This window comes from Mixophyes fleayi, chromosome 8 (assembly GCF_038048845.1).
Source record: "Mixophyes fleayi isolate aMixFle1 chromosome 8, aMixFle1.hap1, whole genome shotgun sequence".
NCBI classification, from domain to species: domain Eukaryota; kingdom Metazoa; phylum Chordata; class Amphibia; order Anura; family Limnodynastidae; genus Mixophyes; species Mixophyes fleayi.
In genome coordinates this window covers 131,583,015-131,605,937 of record NC_134409.1, presented here as the reverse complement: position 1 = coordinate 131,605,937, position 22,923 = coordinate 131,583,015, and the positions used below count along the sequence as shown (strand labels likewise).

General features: G+C 42.1%; 1 protein-coding gene across 1 annotated transcript; it reads left to right on the top strand.

Moving 5' to 3' along the window:
- Positions 1-3,967: 3,967 nt before the first annotated feature.
- Positions 3,968-9,412, top strand: LOC142100196 (uncharacterized). Its single transcript, XM_075184135.1, has 5 exons — positions 3,968-4,064; positions 5,166-5,204; positions 5,738-5,837; positions 7,460-7,584; positions 8,560-9,412. Exons 2-5 carry the CDS (start codon positions 5,183-5,185, stop codon positions 9,153-9,155), a joined length of 843 nt encoding a protein of 280 aa, XP_075040236.1. The 5' UTR covers positions 3,968-4,064; positions 5,166-5,182; the 3' UTR covers positions 9,156-9,412.
- The last annotated feature ends 13,511 nt before the right edge of the window (positions 9,413-22,923 follow it).

Genomic DNA, 22,923 nt, shown 5'->3' with positions numbered 1-22,923 from the left:
GTGGAGGTACATGCAAAAAAACATATAATTCTGTCTACATTTGAATTGTCAATCTAATAATACTGTCGACCATGTGAATTATAGACCTAATTGTCAACCTATTGATACTATCAACATTGAATTGTCTACATAAAAATACTGTCGACCCTTGAGTTGTCGACCTAATGTTGTCGACTTTCTGAATGTCGACCAAATGAATGTCTAGCAGTCGACTGCATACCGTCTTCAGTTGGTGGCATGGCAGGTCATTTTATTTGCAGCTGCTTCAATGATTTACATGCGGTTGCTGAATGCCGAAAATGCCCAGAAATTTTACGGGCCACAGAAGGCATCTCCTGCACCAACCTTACATTTTTACAAAATTCTGTACAACCAAGTTTGTCTACAAAGCATCCTACATGTTGGATATCACCTAGTGGTAATGCACACACATTGTTCACTCCATTATGGTCAATGAGGAATCCTGGGGAGAGTCATAGTGGGGTGAGCCATTTTGCTATTAAATTCCTGAGTTTTTCCAACAGATTGACACCGGTATGCTTCTTAGTGAAGTCAACGAAACAGAGAATAGCCTGCTTTCAGCAATACACCCCCCCCCCCCCCCCCCCCAAAAAAAAATATCTCTTGATTTTAAAATCCAAGTGTTTGACTGTGACGGCAACTGTGTGAGGGGCAGTATCACATCTGTACTAGTAAGCAGCCAAAAGACAGGGCGCTGTGTTTGACAGCAGAATCCAAATAAAACATTTTCTTTAATGAACCAATTGTATTAATTTAAATGATATTGTGGAGCAGTGTCTACATTACAGGTAACAGTCCCTCCTTTCCTAATCTCATTGGGCATTCTCATGGTGTGGTGGCAGCTACAACTTCAACGTCAAGTAGCATTACTTCTGTTGTCAAGCACGGATCCCTAACCTTACCCCTAACCCCATCGCTAACCCTAACCATATAATATTGTCTACATTTGAATTGTAGACTTAATAATACTGTAGACATTTGCTTTGTCCATGTAATGTTGTTGACTTTCTGAATGTTGACCAAATGAATGTCTAGCTGTCTACTGTATACCTTTGTAAATGTGAGGATGAGTAGTAATGACAATGATTTAGACATGGAGGATGTTATTTTGGAACTTGCTAATGTGCAACAGGATGAGGGGGATAATTATTACAATGTGTTGTCCTTGAACAAGATAATGAGGAGAATGATGACTGTGTCTAAGTAGGTCAGTCACCAGTGGTACCACCTCATGCCCATGATAAATGCATTATCATGCCTTGGTAAAAAGACCAAAAAATCCACCTCTTGCATGTGGAAATATTTTTATCCCAACCCAGACAACATTTGTCAAGGCATCTGTAGTCCTACCTTCATCATCATCATCATCATTATCATTAATTTATATAGTGCCAGCAAATTCCGAAGCGATTTATAATTGGGAAGAGCACAGTAATAAAACAATACTGGGTAATTCAGACAGACAGAGAGGTAAGAGGGCCCTGCTCACAAGCTTACAATCTCCCTGTTATGTTATTTGCAGCGAGTTCATTCAAGTAGATTATCAAAAGGTGGAAAATCATGTGTAACCCCCTGTCACTGTGTGTAGTGCTGAGGTGCACAGTTTAGGCAGCGCACCTTCTTCTCAGCCCTGGCTCGCTCCTGACTGTAGATGACCAGAGGGGCCCGGCACAAGCAGGTTAATTTTACAAAGTCTCTGAAGATGTTGGGACACAGGTGATGTAACTGGCTGGTGCAGTGCAATCAGATGTCTCAATAATTCGAGCACAAGTCCATTTCTATATTGCAAAATAAACTCTTTACACTCCTTCACTCCAGCACATTCTTAAAAGGTTGCATTAAGAAAGTAAATATGTACAGTTCCTATATACATCTCCTGTCTCCTCCTGCACAGTTCTTAAGGGCTACATGGACAGAGTATTAATGGGGCAGTCAAACCCAAAATGGTGGCTCTCTAGCTCACCCTCATCTCACTCTAACCCCTTCTCTGCGGGGGTTTTATCTCTCACCCCTCCTCTGCAGGGGTAATATCCCTCACCTTTCCTCTGTAATATCTCTCTGCAGGGGTATTATATATCCCACCCCTCCTCTGTGGGGGTAATTTCTCTCTACCCTACTCTACAGGGTTAATATCTCTCACCCCTCCTCCTGGGGGGTAATATCTCTCACCCCTCCACCTGGGGGGTATTATATATCACCCCTCCTCTGAGGGGGTAATATCTCTCACCCCTCCTCCTGGGGGGTATTATATATCACCCCTCCTCCTGAGGGGTATTATCTCTCACCCATCCTCCTGGGGGGTATTATCTCTCATCCCTCCTCCTGGGGGGTATTATATATCACCCCTCCTCCTGAGGGGTATTATCTCTCACCCATCCTCCTGGGGGGTATTATCTCTCACCCCTCCTCCTGGGGGGTATTATATATCACCCCTCCTCCTGAGGGGTATTATCTCTCACCCATCCTCCTGGGGGGTATTATCTCTCACCCCTCCTCATGGGGGGTATTATATATCACCCCTCCTCCTGAGGGGTATTATCTCTCACCCCTCCTCCTGGGGGGTATTATATATCACCCCTCCTCTGAGGGGGTATTATATATCACCCATCCTCCTGGGGGGTATTATCTCTCACCCCTCCTCCTGGGGGGTATTATATATCACCCCTCCTCCTGAGGGGTATTATCTCTCACCCATCCTCCTGGGGGGTATTATCTCTCACCCCTCCTCCTGGGGGGTATTATATATCACCCCTCCTCTGAGGGGGTAATATCTCTATATTTGCTGTCTCTCCTTTCTCTCATCCTGTCACTTTCTGAGGTAACTTATCCCTGATATCTGCCCCCTGTCACTGGTACTATGTCAGTGATGTTGTACTATGGCCCCTGTGGCAGCAGGTGATGGACCAGCCCCCAGACTACACTGAGGGGCCCCAGCACTTCCTCCCCTCTGTCCCAGGCCCTGACTGTCCCTCACCCCACAGATCCCCTCAGCTCATATCAGCCTGATGTTGCTAAGCAACATTCTCAGTGTGTCTCCTCTGGGTCCTAGTGCAGGGACACACACTCAGTCACTGGGGGTGTGAACACAACACCAGAGGGGGGTTACACCTAGTAACAAGCAGTCCAGCATTATTAGTACTAGTCCAGCAATGCAATCCATGGCTCCCAAGAGGAATCCTTGCGCACTATACAGAAGGGGACCAAGAAAACTAAGCTTAGTTTCAAACAACTGTCTGTGAAGCAACGACTGCAGGGATGACAGCCTGCATCCTGGTGCACAGCGGATCACTGAAGCCATGGCAGCCATGTTAGCGCTGGATGTGCGTCCAGTTTCCACCATCAATGCACCAGGATTTAGCAGATTAATTGAGGTCATGTGTCCACACAACCAAATTCCATCTCAGTTCCATTTCTCCCCGAAACGCAATTCCTCAGCTTTAGCGGGAGGTTAAACTAAAAGTCAATAGATTAATTGCTCATACCTGCCTATTTGTCATGTGACACATGCAGGTGGGGGCGTGGTGATGATATTGCGCCACCACGGCCCCACCCCCATGCTATGACATGCTGATATTAGAGCATTGCTTAGTGGGGGGCATGGCTTAATGGCGCAATCGCATCATTAATCCCCGCTCCCGCCACCACCAAGATCCACAAGGTTGTCTACTCTTCCGGGAGTCTGGGATGACTCCAAGAAATTCAGGATCCTCCCGGAAAATCCAGGAGAATAGACATGTATGTATAAATGAATGTTAGGGCTGGTTAGAGTGGAATAGGCCTATTTATTAAGAGTGAACATTATTATAAACTAATCACATCACCAAGCCCCCTCAGCACTTGTCACTTGAACCTCCCCAAAAGTAAACAAGTAATGACTACACCTGTCTGCTGGGGAGCAGTGGCCATTTTCTAGTAGTCCACCTCCTCTGGGACAGTAAAATAAACAGGGGGTGTGCTACAAGAAAATGGCTGCCACTGTCCAGCACAGCAGTTGGGGTCCCCCCGGGGGGCCAGGATAACGCAATTTGCTGTGATTTGCTTCAGTAAGCAGCACCATTGTCAATGGGGAAATGGGTAGGATGCGGGAGTCCATGAGAACGTCTAGAAACTCGGGAGAGTAGGCAACTACCATTTAACACATGGATGTGAAAGATATTTCCAGCAATTATAAAACAGAACAAACAAACATATTGAACCTAATTCAAGCTGGCCAGCTACATAGTATAGGTCATAGTTTTCATTATTACATCACAGATTCTAGAATGTATCCCATTGTTGTCAGTGAGTACTATGCAGATATCTCACCATGTGAGGGTCAGATAACTAGAAGCAGAGGAGGCGTTATCATTGAGACTTGAAATGGCGTTAATACTTTTCAAAATTGTTATACTGTTGACTGCGTTCAACTTCTGGACCTACGGGCGTCCCATTATGACAGGAGATGGTAATAGAGAATTTATTTGTATGAATTTCTTTCAGTGAGGATTGCTTAACCAATTTATTTAGGATTAGGGGGCTATTTATCCAAAGATTAAGAGCCCTATTGGTGGCAAAAACAGTCAAAGGGTTTACCTGCCGGCGTTAAGTGTCGCTGCCAAAAGCTTATTTATCTGATATAGTGGCGGTACAAGTGCCAGAGCAATTCCTGTTCATTATAACGTTACCAAAGCAAAGGAATTCAAAAATTGCTTTATTCCTTGAATACATATTTGTTTATTGCAGTACTGTTTACATTATGTTTAATTATAAAAATAAAGAAAACAGAATGTATTCTTTAAGTTAAAAAAAATAATTCAACTTATATGTTATATGTTATATATAATCTTGTTGATCTTTTCGTTTTCTTTAATACTATGTTTTAACTGTTTATTTTAACTGTTTCTGCTTTGTGTCCACTGAATGCATTACAAGGGACACGCCCACTTTCCGCTTTTGGGACGTGGCACTGCCCCTATGTAAATGCTCTGTGCAACCACTTGTGGGACTGTGGGCTAAGATGGTAATAATGGAATAATGGCGCTTTGAAGTCCTGCCGACTAGTATTTCCAACCATACACTGCATTCATTTCAACCTTTCTATTCTTCTTCATACATAAAACACATGTGCTTAATAGGGTTTGAATTCAATGTATTTTTGTTTTCAGATAACAACTTATCCCATATGGATTTCCTGCAAGCAGAAGGTAAGTCTATATTTGTCATGTAACTTTTTGCAATCTGCCATCACCCTCCTTTTCCCCTTCACTAGTTGCTCTTTCCCTACAGTTGTTGCTCTTTCAGATCTTTTTCAGGGCTTTTTCCTATATTATGTTTTACCCGAGTGTAGTTCCATATCAGTGACCAATTGATATATATATATATATATATATATATATATTTATGTATATGTTTCTGTTTATTTTTAAAGAACCCACAGTGGCTTCCTACGTGCATTCCATTGTAAAGAGATCCTGGGATATAGGTACAGTAATTGTTTTATTTCTTGTCCTGCACCAAGTCTCATATAATAGTAATTACCATATTGGATTAAAATTACATTATTTGTCTCCTAAAGTGCACACGATTCCTATGTAGGCACCTTCACACTTCACACAAATCCTTACAGATAAGAATTGTCTCTATAAATGTTACCCTGTCCCATATCTATTTTCTCCTTACACATCTATAAGTTTATCATGTGATTCTCTCATCGGAATACTCTTTCTTTCCTGAGCAGTGATTCCACATCGACCCATCTTATCTAAAGTTATGGTGGCTGGGACCTGTTTCATGTTCCTCGCACTGGCCGGAGGATTTTGGCTATTCCTACGTGTCTAGTAAGTTACTAACATTATTTATGCATTATATTACATTTTAAAGGTACGCTGACCTCAAATATCTTCTTTCTGACATTGTCCTCTCATGGTTCACCTCCTATCTCTCTAATCACTCTTTCTCAGTTAGTGTCCCTCAGGGCTCAGTCCTTGGCCCTTTGCTCTTCTCTCTGTACACCACCTTACTGGGTGAACTTATCAGTTCCTTCGGCTTCCAGTACCACCTCTATGCCGATGACACCCAAATCTACCTCTCCTCTCCTGACGTCTCCCCTTCTGTCCTCTCAAAAGTGTCCCGCTGCCTCGCTGCCATCTTCTCCTGGATGTCCCATTGTTTCCTCAAACTAAACATGGCCAAATCTGAACTTATTGTCTTCCCTCCACTCCCCACCTCCGACCCTCTCCATCACTATTGGTAATACTATCATCTCCTCTCTGCCACAAGTAGGGTTGCCTGTGTGTCATCCTTGATGCCTCCCTATCATTTGCCCCCACATACATTTCCTCACGCAATCCTGCGGATTTCACCTCCGCAATATAGCTCGTATCAGACCCTTCCTCTCCATCGATGCCATCAAAACTCTCATCCACGCCTTGATTATTTCCCACCTTGATTACTGCAACATCCTCCTTATTGGCCTCCCCCGCAACCGTCTCGCTCCTCTTCAGTCCATCCTCAACGCTGCAGACCGACTTATCTTCCTCTCCTGCCGAACTCCATCTGCCTCCCCTCTCTTTCAAGCACTGCACTGGCTCCCCCTCTGCCACAGGATCCTCTTAAAACTCCTCACCTACAAAGCCCTCTCTAACTCCACTGCTCCTTACGTCTCCGATCTCCTCTCCATTCATACACCATCTCGCCCCCTTAGGTCAGCTAATGAACGCCGCCTGATCTCTCATCTGGTTACCTTGTCTCATGCTTACATTCAAGACTTCTCCCGTGCTGCCCCCCTTCTCTGGAATGATCTCCCTCACTCTATCAGGCTATCTCCTAGCATGCACACCTTCAAACACTCCCTTAAAACCCATTTGCTTACCCTTCCGCTGTCTCTTCTATCTCCTCTCCGTCAAGATCCTTCTTCACCAGTCTTAGTACTCCTCACCCTCATTCTCTTTATCCCTCTGATCATCTTACCACCAGATCATTTTCATCCCCCAGTCCTCCACTTCCTCCACCCCCAATTTCTGCTTTGTGTATCTTGTTTGTCTGCCCCTCCCCTCTAGATTGTTAGCTCTCGCGAGCTTCTCAGTATCCTGCCCTCTACACAGACCTCCTTGTACTAGTGGATTGATAACTTACTGCACTGTATTTCTACTGCCCTGTATGCCATGTCCTGTTTTGTCCTATGCTCTACTGGGTTGATAGTTTACTGCACTTTGTTATTGTCATGCCCTGTAGGCTGTGTCCTGATTTTGTTTTGTTCTGTTTTCCCCACGTTCTATGTACGGGGCTGCGGACACTTTGTGGCGCCTCATAAATAAACGATAATAATAAAAAAATAATAGTATGGGGAGAATTTTATGACTTGAGCAATGTTCAGGTACAATGAGTGTCAACATTTTAAATTTTCAAATGTGCTGTGTACACTATTATCTACTGACAGTTCTCATTATTTTTTAAACAGCTCAAAGGCCAAACAAGAATTTCTGACCACCGAGGAAGAACTATGGAACGGTACCAGAAAATTTAAGCCACATTATGAAGATTCGGAACTCCGATCCGTTCTTGTCCATAAACTCCCTCGTCCAGGTAATAATTATTATATTTTTATTTAGCTACTTATAGCAATGGCAGTCTTATCATGGGTCAGAGAAATTAACTCTGGTCTTAGTTATGTTGTTGCTGAACAGAGCAGACTAGGAGGCTTTACTGGAAACTAAGCCCTTCAATTTCATATTTGTACTATTTTTTATATCTGTCAGCTTTTGGGGGTTCACTAGTTAGTATTGTTGCTACCTACAGATTGTGGTAATGTTGTAATATCAGGGCATGATAGGAGGTATTGTGTTAGTGAAACGTTGCCTTCATTCTATGGGTGAATAAACAAATTGTACTTCATCATTCTAAGCTGCTGTCTTCCATGATTTGAGAGCAGATGAGTTTTCGGACAGTGGGCATTGGTGTTTCCTGTTCTATGGTAATCGGTGTGCCGCTTGGACTAACATGCCCAAGCAGTCAATGCCTTGCTGGCACTTGTAGTTCCACAATAGTACCAAGGGTTCCAGAGTGAATGTCAAGGGGGTAGGTGATCATGTTCTTCGTGGAGAGGAGTAAACTTTGCATGGTATAAATCCACGGCAAAGGATAAAAACCTGCTTAGTCATGTGCCAACAGTACTCCGCGTACACATGCCCGCCCTTGATCCCCCTCTCCAGGCATTAGTGGCCAGAAGTGTAAGAAAATGTATTCTTGCATGCCACAAAGTGCCCAACTCTAAATCACAGTCCACAGTGTTTCCGAGTCAGTTATATGCAGAAAAAAATGTTAATTTTATATTAATTGATATCAGGACAGAGCTTTATACTAAAAACAATCAGCAGGAAGAAATCAAACACAGTTTCCATAACTAGCTCTAGAATGTGCCATGTTTTTGCTATTCTGAACTTACATTTTCTCATGATTTTTTTCTGTGTCCGTAACACAGGCATAAAACAACAAATAGTATATAAATAAGCGGGGGCTGTTTGTTAGTCCTTACTAATGGCTTCTCTTTGATAATTTAAGGTACTCAGAATGACAATGGTATGGATTCGGATAAGACCATTCCGGAAAAAATGAAGGGGTTAGGGAACCTCTTCAATAAATTGCTATCTGCAAGTAAAAACAACGAAATGACAAATGTCAAAGAGAAAGAGGAAGCGAGTGAGGAACAAGGAGATCTTAAAGAGGAAAAGGAAGAGAGAAAGAAAAAGGTTACAACAAAGGACAAGAGAAGGGAGAAGGCTGGAAAGGGAAAGAAGCTGAAAGCAAAATTGAAGGAAAAAATGAATAAGACAAAGGAAGTGAAAGATGAGGTCACTAAGAAAATTAAAAAAAAGAAACAACAGCTTAAAGAGAAGTTTAAAGACATGAGAGAAAAAAGTGAAAAAGATAAGAGAGGGAAGAAAGAGACAGGAAAGAAAAAGGTGGCGATCATGAAAGCAAAACAAACCTTGTCCAACATAAAGGACAAATTAAAATCAAAAAAAATGAAGCTCCAGGCAAAAGGGCAGAAGCTGAAGAAGCTGAAAATCCAAAAAATTCAAATGCCCAAGATCAAAAAGATCAAAATAAAAAAATTACGCTTCTTCAAAAAAAAAAAAATAACAACTGAGACCTGAAGAGGCAATAATTTATAACATTTATTTTTTGTCTCACCAAAAAAACAAAAACATTCCCTAGGTATTATTAATGATATAATTGTCGGTCCTGGACATTTAGAATATGGTGTGATTGTGTAACCTTGTCCTGACCTTGCTCCTCTCACTGCATAGAAACATGATGAGATGGTTGGAAGAGGGAAATGTCTGGTTAATCCGAGAGTGGACAAAGAGGGAAAACCTGACTTGTGTTATAGCTACTATTTCCCTCCTGAGTGTGGACATGTTTAACAGACTGAAAAGGCTTCTACCTAACTAGATCCACAGGGATCGGGTGGGATTTGTCCAACCTATGGAGACAAGTAAAAATTCTTTAGGAGCTCATAGTTTAATTAATGATGCTAAATGTTATGGTCTCCCTCTAGCTTATCAACAAAATGGAGAAACCAGAATCATAGACTGGTAGAACCACTTGGACAGTAGAAGATGGGTTTTGCTTGTAAGATGGGTTAAGGCCGAGTCTAACTCTTTGGTCAGAGAAGATGCTAAAGACTGGCTCTTATCCATGTCTGCTAACCAGGCTTACCTGGTGGTTCTAGGACTCAATTATTACATATAGGGATTTCTCCCCTCCCGGCTCGCCTCAACTATCACTTACTGGTTTTAGCCTTTTTCCTCCAAAAAACGGAAGAGAACAGAGGGCTAACTCCTGCCTGCATCACATTCTAGAGGGTGATGCTTATAGGTCTCTGACCTGAGGGAAATATTTGGCATATATCCTTGTCTTGACAGCTTTCAAGTTAATATGTTCCACAAACTGTGCCTCTAAACACTGCCTATAACAGCATTACAATATATTCCCAACTCATGCGTGCATAGGATAGCCCACATATACCTATGATTGTGAAAGGGAAATTTGTATTAGCTTTTTGGCTTTCCAGAAGCAAAAAGTCCTCTATCTTGACCACGTGTCCTCCACAAGATCAAAGGTACAGACATAAAACTTTAAATTGTTAGCTAGATAATATAGCACTTGATAGCTTTATTATTAGACTGAAAATTAAAGTTGATCTAAGATATGCCCTAGACCAACTATAACAGCCTGTTGGGTACACACTCAGTCCGGTACAGCTCTTTTCCTGGCGGGCGTCAGTAGAGAAAGCCGTCTCTTCACTTACACTGTTTATACGCTGTATACCATCTGCTTTAGGGTAAGAGTCCAACTTGGACGTGATGTGTCGATATTTGTCGCTAAGATCTTTATGTATTTTTGCATATTTTTTATATATATTTGATTTTTAGTGTGAGATGCTGGATACCTGGAAATAAATTATCTTTTTTAGTATAAATATAATGCACTTATTCACATATATATGCATATGGATCCTTGCTGACCATTGAAGTGCAATAAGAAGGAGTACCACAACGCAGTCTTGTCAGATCTTGGAAGCTAAGCAGAGTTTGGCTGGGTTGTTTTCTGGATGGGTGACCACCTAGTGCTCTAAGAACTAGGAGTCCCATGACATACTATACATTTTATACTACAGGCTTATGATCTAAGGTAATTCTCGTAAGTGTGCACCCCTTAGGGGGGATTTTGGAAATTATTGAGAACTATCACTGGGAGACGTGAGGTTTTGCATGTTAAGAATCATGAGCCTCATAAACACAAGTTGCATTTATAACAGTCTGCACTATGATGTTTTCTCTGTGACTTTTTCTTCCCCGACATATAACGTCACAGGAACACATGAGATATAAAGAATGACTCTCTGTCATCAACTATTATGGTTCTAGACTGACCAGTACTTGTCAAGATCGGTTTATGTTGGACGGTCTTCTGCTATGGTCTGAAGCGATGGGAGAAATTGTATTTCAGTGAAATTTGGTAAAGACTATATACACATCATTAGATATTTATGTAATATTGCATATGTTTATATTTATTTTAGCGCCGTGCCTATATATTTGTTTTTTTAGTAAATAGATTTTAACTTATTGGTGGATCAGAGTTGTCATATAGGTGGCTGCTGGCTTATTCTGTACATTTTGAGGTTTGCGCTGGAGACACCTTTTACATTTTTTTATTTTTCAAATTTACTCTTGTTTTATGTTCAGCCAGTGTCAGGTAAGTTGGAGGTGTTGTCTGACACACCCAAGGAGGTGAAGCCTGTTGGGGTTATATAAAGCACCGTCAGATTGCACCACATAGCTGTTGGGCTGGTTGGAACATCCCTTCCCAGTCCAGACAGGGGTCTGGAAGCAGACGGTGTCCCCAGGGGATGACGGTCTCAAAAGATGGGATGTTTTATCGTAGTGGCTTTCAGCCACAACCTTGAATTCTGCAGAGCATCTTGCTCGTTGTTCCCAACTTGCAGTTTGAGTTTGAATGATGGTGCGAGGAAAACGATGGTGCAATGGGAACGATGGTGCGATAGGCACACATTGTACGGGAAAACACATTTCTACCCGCCTATCATCCAAGGGCATGTTGTGCTGGGGGGCAGGGCAACATCTGCCCCCCAGGCCGGTCCCATAGTAGGCTGCTAGCTTGAGCTAAGTCACCTGCATATTTTTCCCTTTAAAATATTCATAATAGGATGCTGCTCCAGGCTAAAATTTGCCCTCCCCTGCTTTCATCCAATGTAATAAAAACATTCAAACACCATCAAAAAAGTGACACGAATAACAACACAGCGCCAGAGTTCCCCCACTCATGATTAATGTAAGACATAAATGAGATTAAACAGAACGTGGTGGCAGGATGGACTGTAATGTTCTGTTTTTGCTCTATCGCTATGTACGTTTCCATTAAGATCTGCGATCTAGTAGTTATAGGCCGATTTTCCGAAGCTCTGGGCTCTGTTGCAATTTCATAAATGACCTTAATGTGTATAAATCCACCTCACGCACAGCGTCCCTGGAAACGGTTATAAATGCTGGTAAGTATGTGCCTTGTGGTTCCTTAAACAGAAAATGTCTCTTTGGAATAAAGCATCGTTCAGCCGCGGGAGAATCTTTGTGTCATATAGAGGAAAAAAAAATATTCAAATCATATTTTTTTAAAAAGGTACTTTGTTCACACTGCGACTTTAAACTTATTTACGATCCCAGCTTTCTAGGGTACGGAATGTGATGTATGCTCTCTCCGGCCTCACACTGGGTGGATTTATCCTGTGTGTAGTCCTAGCTTGAGATATATTTACTATATGGTGCCAGGAATGCTACACGGAATACATTCAGCAGAGACCAAGACTTCAAACATTGGGCGACAGACATGAATCTTCAGGACAGCCAATCATATACTCCATATATTATCAACTACTCTCTACTCTATAGAATGGATTAGTGGACACTTTACAGCTTACAATTGTGAAGCCTATAAGAATGATGCTCGTTTTTAAAAATATAGGTGGTAATACAGTGCTTGCATCAGATGTTGTTGAACTAAAAATCCCAGAATCCCCTGCAATATAAAGTTACCTAGCGCTTAAATGTATCCTGCAAGTAGAGGACCTTCCCTCCTGAAATGTGTACAACACACCTTGTACTTTGCACTTGTTTTGCACCATATTTCACCTGTTATATGTGTAGGATATAGGTTTGTATCATACATGTGCTACTTACGTAACATAAATGACCCACGATCAATTGCAAAACTGCGCAAAACTTTGTTCGGGGTTTGGCCTTGACGATGTAGCCCCCCGGGCCCCCCACTCTGCTCTGAAAAGAGGGGAACTTGAAGGTCCAATGCGTTCTATCAAAAGTACAGATCAAGACAAAATCCTGGTAAACCTTTTTCGGGGATAAAAAAAAAAGCTGTGTGCCCTTCCGTAAAGCCGGAAATGTACTTATAAATGCTCCCTCTCAAACCCTTAAGGTCATTTAAATTACCGCATCTAACTAAACATCACACTCATGCAACTTAACTGTACTCAGCAAGAATGCCCCCTATACAGATGACTCCCCCCATAGGCTGAGGCAATTCTCTGCACCTCAAAAGATGGTGTTGTCTTGGCCCAAATATCCACGTAGTTCCCGGTAAAACTGGGTGCCTTTTGGCAAAAGTAGGCGCATGGAATCACAAAATAGAATGTGCGTGGTGGTTAGGGACCCCTGCCCACAAAGCCCTCTCATGGTTAAAAATCGGCATATCCAGAAGAAGGCACATATCTTAGGTAGCCCTTTTTTGTTAGAAAAAGGCGGACTAATGCCTCTTATCTGGGTCAACAATCCTAATAGTATATCACTTCTTGGCCTTTTGGCTAAAATGTGTAACCCTGTACTACAATCATGGGCAAAAGTTTTGAGAATGACACAAATATTAGTTTTCACAAAGTTTGCTGCTTCAGTGTTTTTATAATTTTTTGTCAGATGTTGCTGATGTTTACTGATGTAAAATTACAAGCATTTCTAAAGTGTCAAAGGCTTTTATTGACAAATAAATTAAGTTTATGCAAAGAGTCAATATTTGCAGTGTTAACCCTTCTTTTGAAGACCTCTGCAATTCATCCTAGCATGCTGTCAATCAACTTCTGGGCCACATACTGACTGATGGCCGCCCATTCTTGCCTAATCAATGCTTGAAGTTTGTCAGAAATTGTGGGTTTTTGTTTGTCCACCCGCCTCTTGAGGATTGACCACAAATTGGCAATAGGATTAAGGTCTGGGGAGTTTCCTGGCCATGGATCCAAAATTTTAATGTTTTGATCCCCGAGCCAATTAGTTATCCATTTTGCCTTATGGCACGGTGCTCCGTCATGCTGGAAAAGGCATTGTTCGTCACCAAACTGTTCTGGGATGGTTGGGAGAAGTTGCTCTTGTAGGATGTTTTGGTACCATTATTTATTCATGGCTGTGTTCTTAGGCAAAATTGTGAGTGAGACCACTCCCTTGGCTGAGAAGCAACCCCACACATGAATGGTCTCAGGATGCTTTACTGTTGGCATGATACAGGACCAATGGTAGCGCTCACCTTTCCTTCTCCAGACAAGCGTTTTTCCAAGTGGCCCAAACAATCTGAAAGGTGATTCATCAGAGAAATTGACTTTACCCCAGTCCTCAGCAGTCCAATCTCTGTACCTTTTGCAGAATATCAGTCTGTCCCTGATGTTTTTTCTGGAGAGAAGTGGCTTCTTTGCTGGCCTTCTTCCAAAAGTCTTTGCCTTACTGCACTCACACCTGCCTACTGTCATTCCTGAGCAAACTCTGCACTGGTGGTGCCCCAATCAAGCACTTTAGGAGACGGTCCTGGCGCTTGCTGGACGTTCTTGGGCACACTGAAGACTTCTTCACAACTATTGAACCTCTCTCCTTGAAGTTCTTGCTGATCCGATAAATGATTGATTTAGATGCAATCATACTAGCAGCAATATCCTTGCCTGTGAAGCCCTTTTTGTGCAAAGCAATGATGACTGCTCGTGTTTCCTTGCAGACAACCATGGTTAACAGAAGAACAATGATGTCAAGTACCACCCTCCTTTTAAAGCTTCCAGTCTGTTATTCTAACTCAATCAGTATGGCAGAGTGATCTCCAGCCTGGTCCTCGTCAACACTCTCACCTGTGTTAACGAGAGAATCATTGACCTGATGTCAGCTGGTCCTTTTGTGGCAGGGCTGAAATGCAGTGAAAATGTTGTTTTGGGGATAAAGTTCATTGTCATGGCAAAAAGGGACTTTAAAATTAATTGCAATTCATCTGATCACTCTTCATGACATTCTGGAGTATATGCAATTTGCCATCATAAAAACGGAGGCAGCAGACTTTGTGAAAAAAATAATATTTGTGTTATTCTCAAAACTTTTGGCCATGACAGTAGGAGGGATTGTGGGCAGATGAGCTTGGTCCTCAGGCCAGGGGCTGCAGGAGCTGGGAACATTCAGGATATAGTGCCCTTGTAGTAGCGACACAAGGGTGCCAGAAAATCACATGGGGGGTGGTAAACCTCATGTGACAAAGTAAGGCACTGAGCACTTTTATCCCAATTTTTCTTTTGCTCCTTTCCCTGCCCTTATGGCTGGGCGGGGATGATTTTATACTATACCAACCTTTTCCACTAGGATTGAAGGGTGCGGTAGGCCATTATGGGCACTGTATCCCCAAGATCTAGGGGACATGTAGCCCAGAGGTTCCCATCCCTGCTGAACCTCTGACCCATCCCCTTTCTGGACCCTGGGTAAAGATTCAGCGGGGACAGAGGTGACTTTCCTCTTTACAGGAGAGCCTGAAGTTGACTACAACCTATCCGGATTTGAGGCTTTTGCTCTCGGGCAGGAAAGCACTGATCCTGGGTTTTCAATAATAATAATATTTATTTTAAAAAAACAACAGTACTATACTCTTCTTTCAATTGTCTATTGACAAAAAATGTCATTTTCTGAGAACTTAACTTTTTCTCAGAGATGACAGTGTTTAATCCTTGCCTATGTAATAGTTTATGCAAAAGTTGGATATCCATAACTGTGGTAACATTATATATAAAATATAGTATTAGTGCTGTGATTACAACACATTTGTCCCCGAAGCTCCCAGAAATGTTGTAAACAAACCCAGGCTGAAAGCAGATGTGGGGAAAGTGACGTGTAACTGGGATTTGTTCCCGCAGGTTCCTGTTTTCCTGCAGATTGGCTGCGCTGTGACTGGCTGATCGCCCTGTTCTTTTGCTGAGAAACTCTGATTTTAGTTCTGAGAAACTGAAACATGCTGTGAAACGTGTTACTCAGTAACAAAGTTCACTGCACATGGAATTGTTCCAGCAGAGGAGTCCGGACTGAGATTATAAACATAACTGTCCTTACATTCTGTGGCTGTGTTACAGTGAACCTCTGCTATAAACTCATCGCCTATCCCTAGACATTGTGACTACATATTGCTACACACTGTGATTGTTTATAAACTGGGCACAGCAATGTTTGTTTTTTAATACATTTCTGTCCAATCACAATCAGGCACGCTCGTTACCATCTGATCGCTTTAAGCCTGATCATTTTTAATCAGGTCGCAAAGAAATACAACAAATACTTTACTTGTATTATCATTTACATCTTATATCACTGACATTTTCAATGCGGTCACACTGTAAGATCATTAGACTTTAATTACAATATACACACTTCAAAATCAGCTTCCATCCGACCCTTTTGGATGAAACTCACCCCTTCCCCTCCCCCCAAAACCAATCATGTGCAATCGGTTTGACCATTTAGATTTTATTGTGTTGGATAAATGGTCACACAACAATTCAACAACTGCCAAAAAAAAAAAAACAATCGGATGAAACCACCGGATTATAAAATTGTAATCAGGGTCCTCTGTCCTCTTTGTCTGTCTGTTAATATCCAACCTTCTTGCAATACTGTGTTCCTGAGTGTCTAGTGCCTCTGAGTAATGCTGAAGCTTATAGGCCTAGTGCCTGGAAACCCCCTCCAAGCCTGGGGCACTGTATAATTGAGGTGGCTGGAACCTGCCCCCGCTTCACAAGGCTCTGCTTGAAAAGAGAGAGCTGCGTGCACCTAACAGTAGTGCACGCAGCATTGCCCATGTATATTATGGGGATAGGAAGAGTTGGAGAGCAGCCAAGCACTGTCTAATATTATAGCGACGCCCCCATGCATGCTGGTCACGCCCACTGGTGGCGTGGTGTGGAAAACCCCCTCTACAAATCCTGCGTTTGCCCCTGAAGCTATACAAATTGATGATAATAATAATATTGTGTGGCCAGATATACTATGCACGCTATGGTATAACTGTCTGATGTATTATTACTGAACACTACACCATTAAGCACATTTTTATTGCTTCAATAATCGCTTTTTAACATTGTTTAACTATATTCTTCTACGTCACGCCTGCGTGTTATGAATATCTTCTTCCCACACAACATAGCGGGTTATTATTAGTAAATAACTGTAGCCAGTAATCAGATTCAATACACAACTATGTTAATAGACTGTATTATGTAATAGTTCCCAAACACTCTTATCAGCTGTTAACATATGCTGTGTTGTGCATGGGTGTCTGTTACTATGTAGCATAACTACTTTAATATACAGTGTAGTGATTATCTTCCTTTTGTTTCTTTAGCATTTCATAACATAAAGAGTTGTCTCCAACACTTAGCTAGAGTATATTATACATAGTAGATGTAGGCAACTTGTGACTCTCTGTCGGTTGTGAAAATACAAGATCCAGCATGCCCTGCCAGACAGCGGACATCCTTGTAGTAACATCGAGCAGAACGTTTCTCCTCGCCACAGAGGAGCCTTTACTCTTTGAAAGGACATCACTGTACAAACCATTTAATATATGTTACAGCATGGGGCTACAAGCCAACTAAAACTCACATTGTGTAATTAACAAAATTAATTAGTGACTGACATAGAGACGTTTTCATTTAGTTGACCCCGACCCTGTACAGTACGAAGCCTTCGATAGAAATGTATATTGATATCAAGATAACAACGTATAGTCAGATATTATAGTATGTAGAAATATGTCACATGGGTGATGAATTAAACAGGGATTTCCAATACGGGTGATCTGACAGCTGTCAGAAATAATGAAATCTGGAATAATTTCCACTTTAGCAGTAATACATGGAGGGGCTCTGAGCTCAGGTCCTGAGATTTTTGGATAAGTTCTGGCAGCCTGATGTGTACCTTACAATCCTGAGTCTCAAAGACAAACCGTGTAAGTTCCCAGAGATGAGTTCCCAGAGAGAGATGAGTTTATATCACTCACATAACTTTTTCTGCATTTTCTTCCAAGTGCAGGATTCTGGAGGGAGTGTAACTGTCTCCTCTGTCTTCACAGAACTTCCACGGGCAATACTCCAACGCTACTATTCTCTAAATGTCATATAAACATGTATGATATATCACAATCCTGCCTTAGCATGGTCACCAGGCTACATTGTACAATGTATAAGGTGTGAGACGAAGGGATCTGCTTTGCTTAATTTTTTTTACATTTAATGTCATTTATTGGCATACTCCATGTCTTGGGGAGATCCCAGGTGCCTATTACCCAGGGGAAGACCACTTGCATGCCCTGGATCAGGTGGTGCTCAGAAGGGGCTTCTGCTCTTTCAGAGTAGTGCGGAGGCCTCGGAGATGGGGGTCAATCCAGCCCCCTGCACCCCCTATAGTACCGCCACTGCTATAATCCCTACACCGCACACTAAATATGACAATGTCCCTATATGACAGTGGTTCCCAAACTGTGCTCTGCGACTCCCTGGGGTGCCGCAGGATCTCACAGGGGTGCAGTGACCAGGGCCAGTGTAAGCAAGGCAGGGGACTACTTGGTTATTATTTTGGCTTAGGGGTGCCTTTAAAAAATTGCGGAGATGCTAGGGGTGCCTCGAACTGAGATAGTTTGGAATCCACTGCTGTATGACATACGCCATAGAGCGTTGATGTTATATATGGAAGCCCCATTGTAATTGAGTCATTTCTCTCCCGCTGCCCAGTTTATTGGAGAACATTGAAGCTTGGGCAGCACGGTGGCGTAGTGGTTAGCACATCTGCCTTACAGCACTGGGGTCATGAGTTCAATTCCCGACCATGGCCTTATCTGTGAGGAGTTTGTATGTTCTCCCTGTGTTTGCGTGGGTTTCCTCCGGGTGCTCCGGTTTCCTCCCACACTCCAAAAACATACTGGTAGGTTAATTGGCTGCTAACAAATTGACCCTAGACTGTCTGTGTGTGTCTGTGTGTGTGTGTGTGTGTTAGGGAATTTAGACTGTGAGCCCCAATGGGGCAGGGACTGATGTGAGTGCGTTCTCTGTACAGCGCTGCGGAATTAGTGGCGCTATATAAATAAATGATGATGATGATGATGAAGCTTGTTAGTTAGTTAGATCAGCAGATAATTACTGTTATCCAAAAGGGGGCAACAAAGAGCTTGGATAAAGTGACTTCTACTAAGCACAGGTGCACCACGGTAGTGACAGTCATGGGTTCACCAGTCCCTAAAGAAAAGCAACCCCCTCCCCATTAAGATGTGATGAAACTTCCATATAAAAACTGCTTTGTGCTGCAGCTATATGACAAATAGGTCTGTCGAGACTAGTGTTTAACTTTAATCCGCTCCAACAGATGTTACTAACAACAATTCAGTGTGTGTCTTAGACTGACAGCACCAGACATATCTCCCAACACTGGAGCCTTTATTTACCCAGAAAGAGATCCATGCACTGGGCCTGACATCCGTACATATGCTACCGGCAGTTTTGCAAACATGTCCTTGTGCTCAGACTCTCAACCCTCTGACCTGGCGGATGGGCAGCTGCTAGTTGTGTTTCAGCCAAAGCTTTCAGTTTACTTTTACTCTTTATATCATCTGCACTTTGCCTCGCTCTATTTTTACTTTTTTTCAATCTGGGTCCCACGTCTTGGGGCAACGTTTTGTAAAATATCTCAGGCTCCTCAAGTGTCTGGGGATTTCCTAATGCACATCGGAAATATATTAGATATACATGCCCTTCTCTAGAGTTTTCTAAGGAATGTTTTTAACTCTGTTCCTCTGTGACCACCAGCCAGGGTACTTTAAGTCAGTAAAGGGATCTTATGCAGGGCTGGAGCTATAGGCGCTGTGGTGATAAGGGCCGGAAGGTGAGGGGTGGGGGCTTTCAATGTCAGGTCACACCCCTCTGTGGCTCCCGCTCCACCAGAGATGAACTGTTCCGCCCCTGTTCCTATGTCTTTTGGCAAAACATGAAACAGAATGGGGGTTGAGGTTTTTTTTAGGTCTAAGTAAGGTTTATGATAACAATTATTAGGTTAAGCTTTTTTCTTGTTCACATTTTTTTATTTGAAAAAGAAAATCTTAGCAACTAAAAAAATTAAACCACGTGACTAAGAGAGAACCTCCTGTCCAGACCCAATCCCTTGAATATCTGGTTTTATGAGGACAAATGCCCCCTTTACCCTGCTATTAAAACAGCCCCGGTGGTCTCTTTATGTTATAACTGTGTATAATGTAGTAAAAAATATGACTGTTAGGGGTCCAAAATAATAAAATAAAAGTGTCTTATATAAATCCATACAGCTAGCGCTTTCGCTGTATAATTTGAACCTGCTGACATCGCCTAGATAACACAATGGTGGGTCAGAGATTGTCTTTGTAGCGCACACATATCCTTACCCAGAATCTGGGGCAGGCTGGACTGGGGGGCAGAGGGGCATGTGGCCCACTGGCCGGTCCCATAGTGCATTACGTTGGACGAGGTCACTGGGCCACCTGCCTTTTGTTCCCATTAAAGTAGGCTGCTAAATCGAGTCTTGCCCCCCCCCCCCCCCCAGGCTAAAATTTCCCTGCCCAGAATATAGATAATTTTTATTGTATCGGCACTGTTGGGTACACTCTAATAGAGTGGGTGTCTAACAATCAAAAAAGTTAGATGTAAATGACAAACATCAACTTCTAATATATACTGTGTTGGCATAAACAAAAGTCCACAAAAGTGAATAAATCCAGGAGCTGGACTAAGGCTTTGGAGGATGCGGGGCCCTCCTCTTATCTTAACCATATTGCAGCTGTACAGATGTCTTAAAGAAACCGTAGTCCTACTCTGTTTTTTTGTGCAAAAATAGACAAGATGAATGTATTATGTTCCTGTTGCTGGGATTCCCTTGTCTCTATAAAGGGGTTACTAACGGTGCTTACAGAGTTCATCTTGCCCTTGAGTGCACCAACTTTGGTCTTATTCCCATAATCTCCTTAGTTCCTAACAAAGTGCTCCCGTCCATCTTACTCCTGTGTAGTAACGTCAGTGCTGATATAGCCTATACTTTGTCTCTTATGCCTCAGTTATGTCACTAGCCCTTTGTGAACTGATGGGCTTTATTCTAATGAATGGCTACATTCTGCCTAGGTGACAGGTGCACTTTAAGGTCTTCCCGACCCCGGAATAGACTAAAGTCAACAAGACGTTTATAGCGGTGATCGTTCAGCTATATTATGCAATTGGGCTTTTACAGAACAAGTATCGCCAGTTCTCTCCATAACAGGGAACCTGCTGCCAATGTTTGTGTTTTTATACACAAGAATGTCTCTAAGGACATGAAATCATCAGCAATGAGTGCCGGTGTCTGCAGCCGGGACATGTTATGTTCTCTCTCTCTGTTTCCACAGCTAGGATTCATCAGTCCACAGACCAATTTACTCGCTATAGCGTCTGATTTTTATGGACATCTGAGTGAATTTGGAACTGTTCTGGTGTTTTATTTTTTGACACAAATCTTGTTATTCACCCCAGTCAGGCCCTGATCTACATTATATGGTGGGTTTTGTTTTTCACCACAAATATTTTTATTTAAAGGATGTCAAAGAATTGAGAAAAGTAGATATGTTCTCACTAAAACAATGAGACGAGCTAGAGTGAGTTTCTAGCTGTTGCTTAGGGACGATATGTAAATAAGCCACTGCTATCCCGGGAAAGAGCGTTTTGGATAAAGCCAAACGTTAACTCAAGTGACATTAACCAGACGTCTGTTCTCCTAATTAGGATTGTCTTATGAGTATGTGTGAAACCATGTAAGTAATGATAAGGGTCCATACTAATCCCCAGCTACTGTATATATAGTGTTATAACGTTCTTCTCCTGATTTACCTCCAGTGCAAGGCTTCTCAAATTGGCTTCTTTGGAAAGCCCAAGGTTCTGCCAAGAGATGTCAAGGATTCTGTGAAATGAGAATGAGTAATGGTGGAAAAAATGCATTGGCGATCCTAAATTTGTATGTACGAATTAAAATTTGTGTGGTGACACTCGATACTAAACATTCCGCCACCGATAGTACACAGGCTATCCACCGCTGCTTCTCCCGTACCACCCCTGTTGATCATTAAACACCACGCAGAACGTTCTCTGCTTCGCTAAGCCTCGATTTCTCCACCTTTCCACTGAAGCAGGTGACGAGGCCTCACAACAGATGTAAAAGACACAGGTATGCGGATATTTTATTTGTAATTTAATTTTTTTACATACTACTACTACTAAATATATATTTTAGTTACAGAACCAGAAACTTGTAATCCAGCTTTGATGCTGGAATTCGGTTTGCATGGGTTATGTCATCATTTGATGACAAAAAGCTCAAATGATAAAGCATAGTATGTCAGTTATGCTGGCTGTGACATTACTGACCATGCATCTGCCAATCACGATTCCACATAGGGCATTTCTGTTTCTTAAAACTAGCAAGCCAACCACACAAGTTCCTCAGTAAGTTCTGTAGCTTTTCTAGGGTTCCATGTGCTAAAATAGAAAACCACTGCTCAAGAGATTTCCATAGTGTAATAATGTTTTGCTCCTGTTTTGCCAAATGCATTTTTCCTAGAATTTTCAGAAATGAGGCTCCATAACGAATTAAGAGTACTGCATGGATGAAACAACCCCTGTGGTAGAAAGCAGAGATTTATAGAGAATGTGTGATCAGAAAATAGCTCCGGCAACATTATAAAATATATTCGCTGTCACGCAGAGGATTAAACCATCTGTGCAACAACTCTACACAGGGTAAAAATATCCTGTGTAGCGTCACAGCGCTGTTAGACCTTGGCACCACTTCTGTTCATTTTAATATTATTATTTTTTATTTACAGCATCTAGGGAAACTTTCTGGAAGATTCCGCTTCTACTTATTTGAAATGTAAAATAAACAACACAAATGTTTTAATAGGAAAAGCAGCTGATTACATCTTTAGGCAAATTAATGGGTAAACCAACTATGTTGGAGTTTCAAAAAGCAAAATCTTCAAAGAGATTATTTTTTCACTTAGTGCACA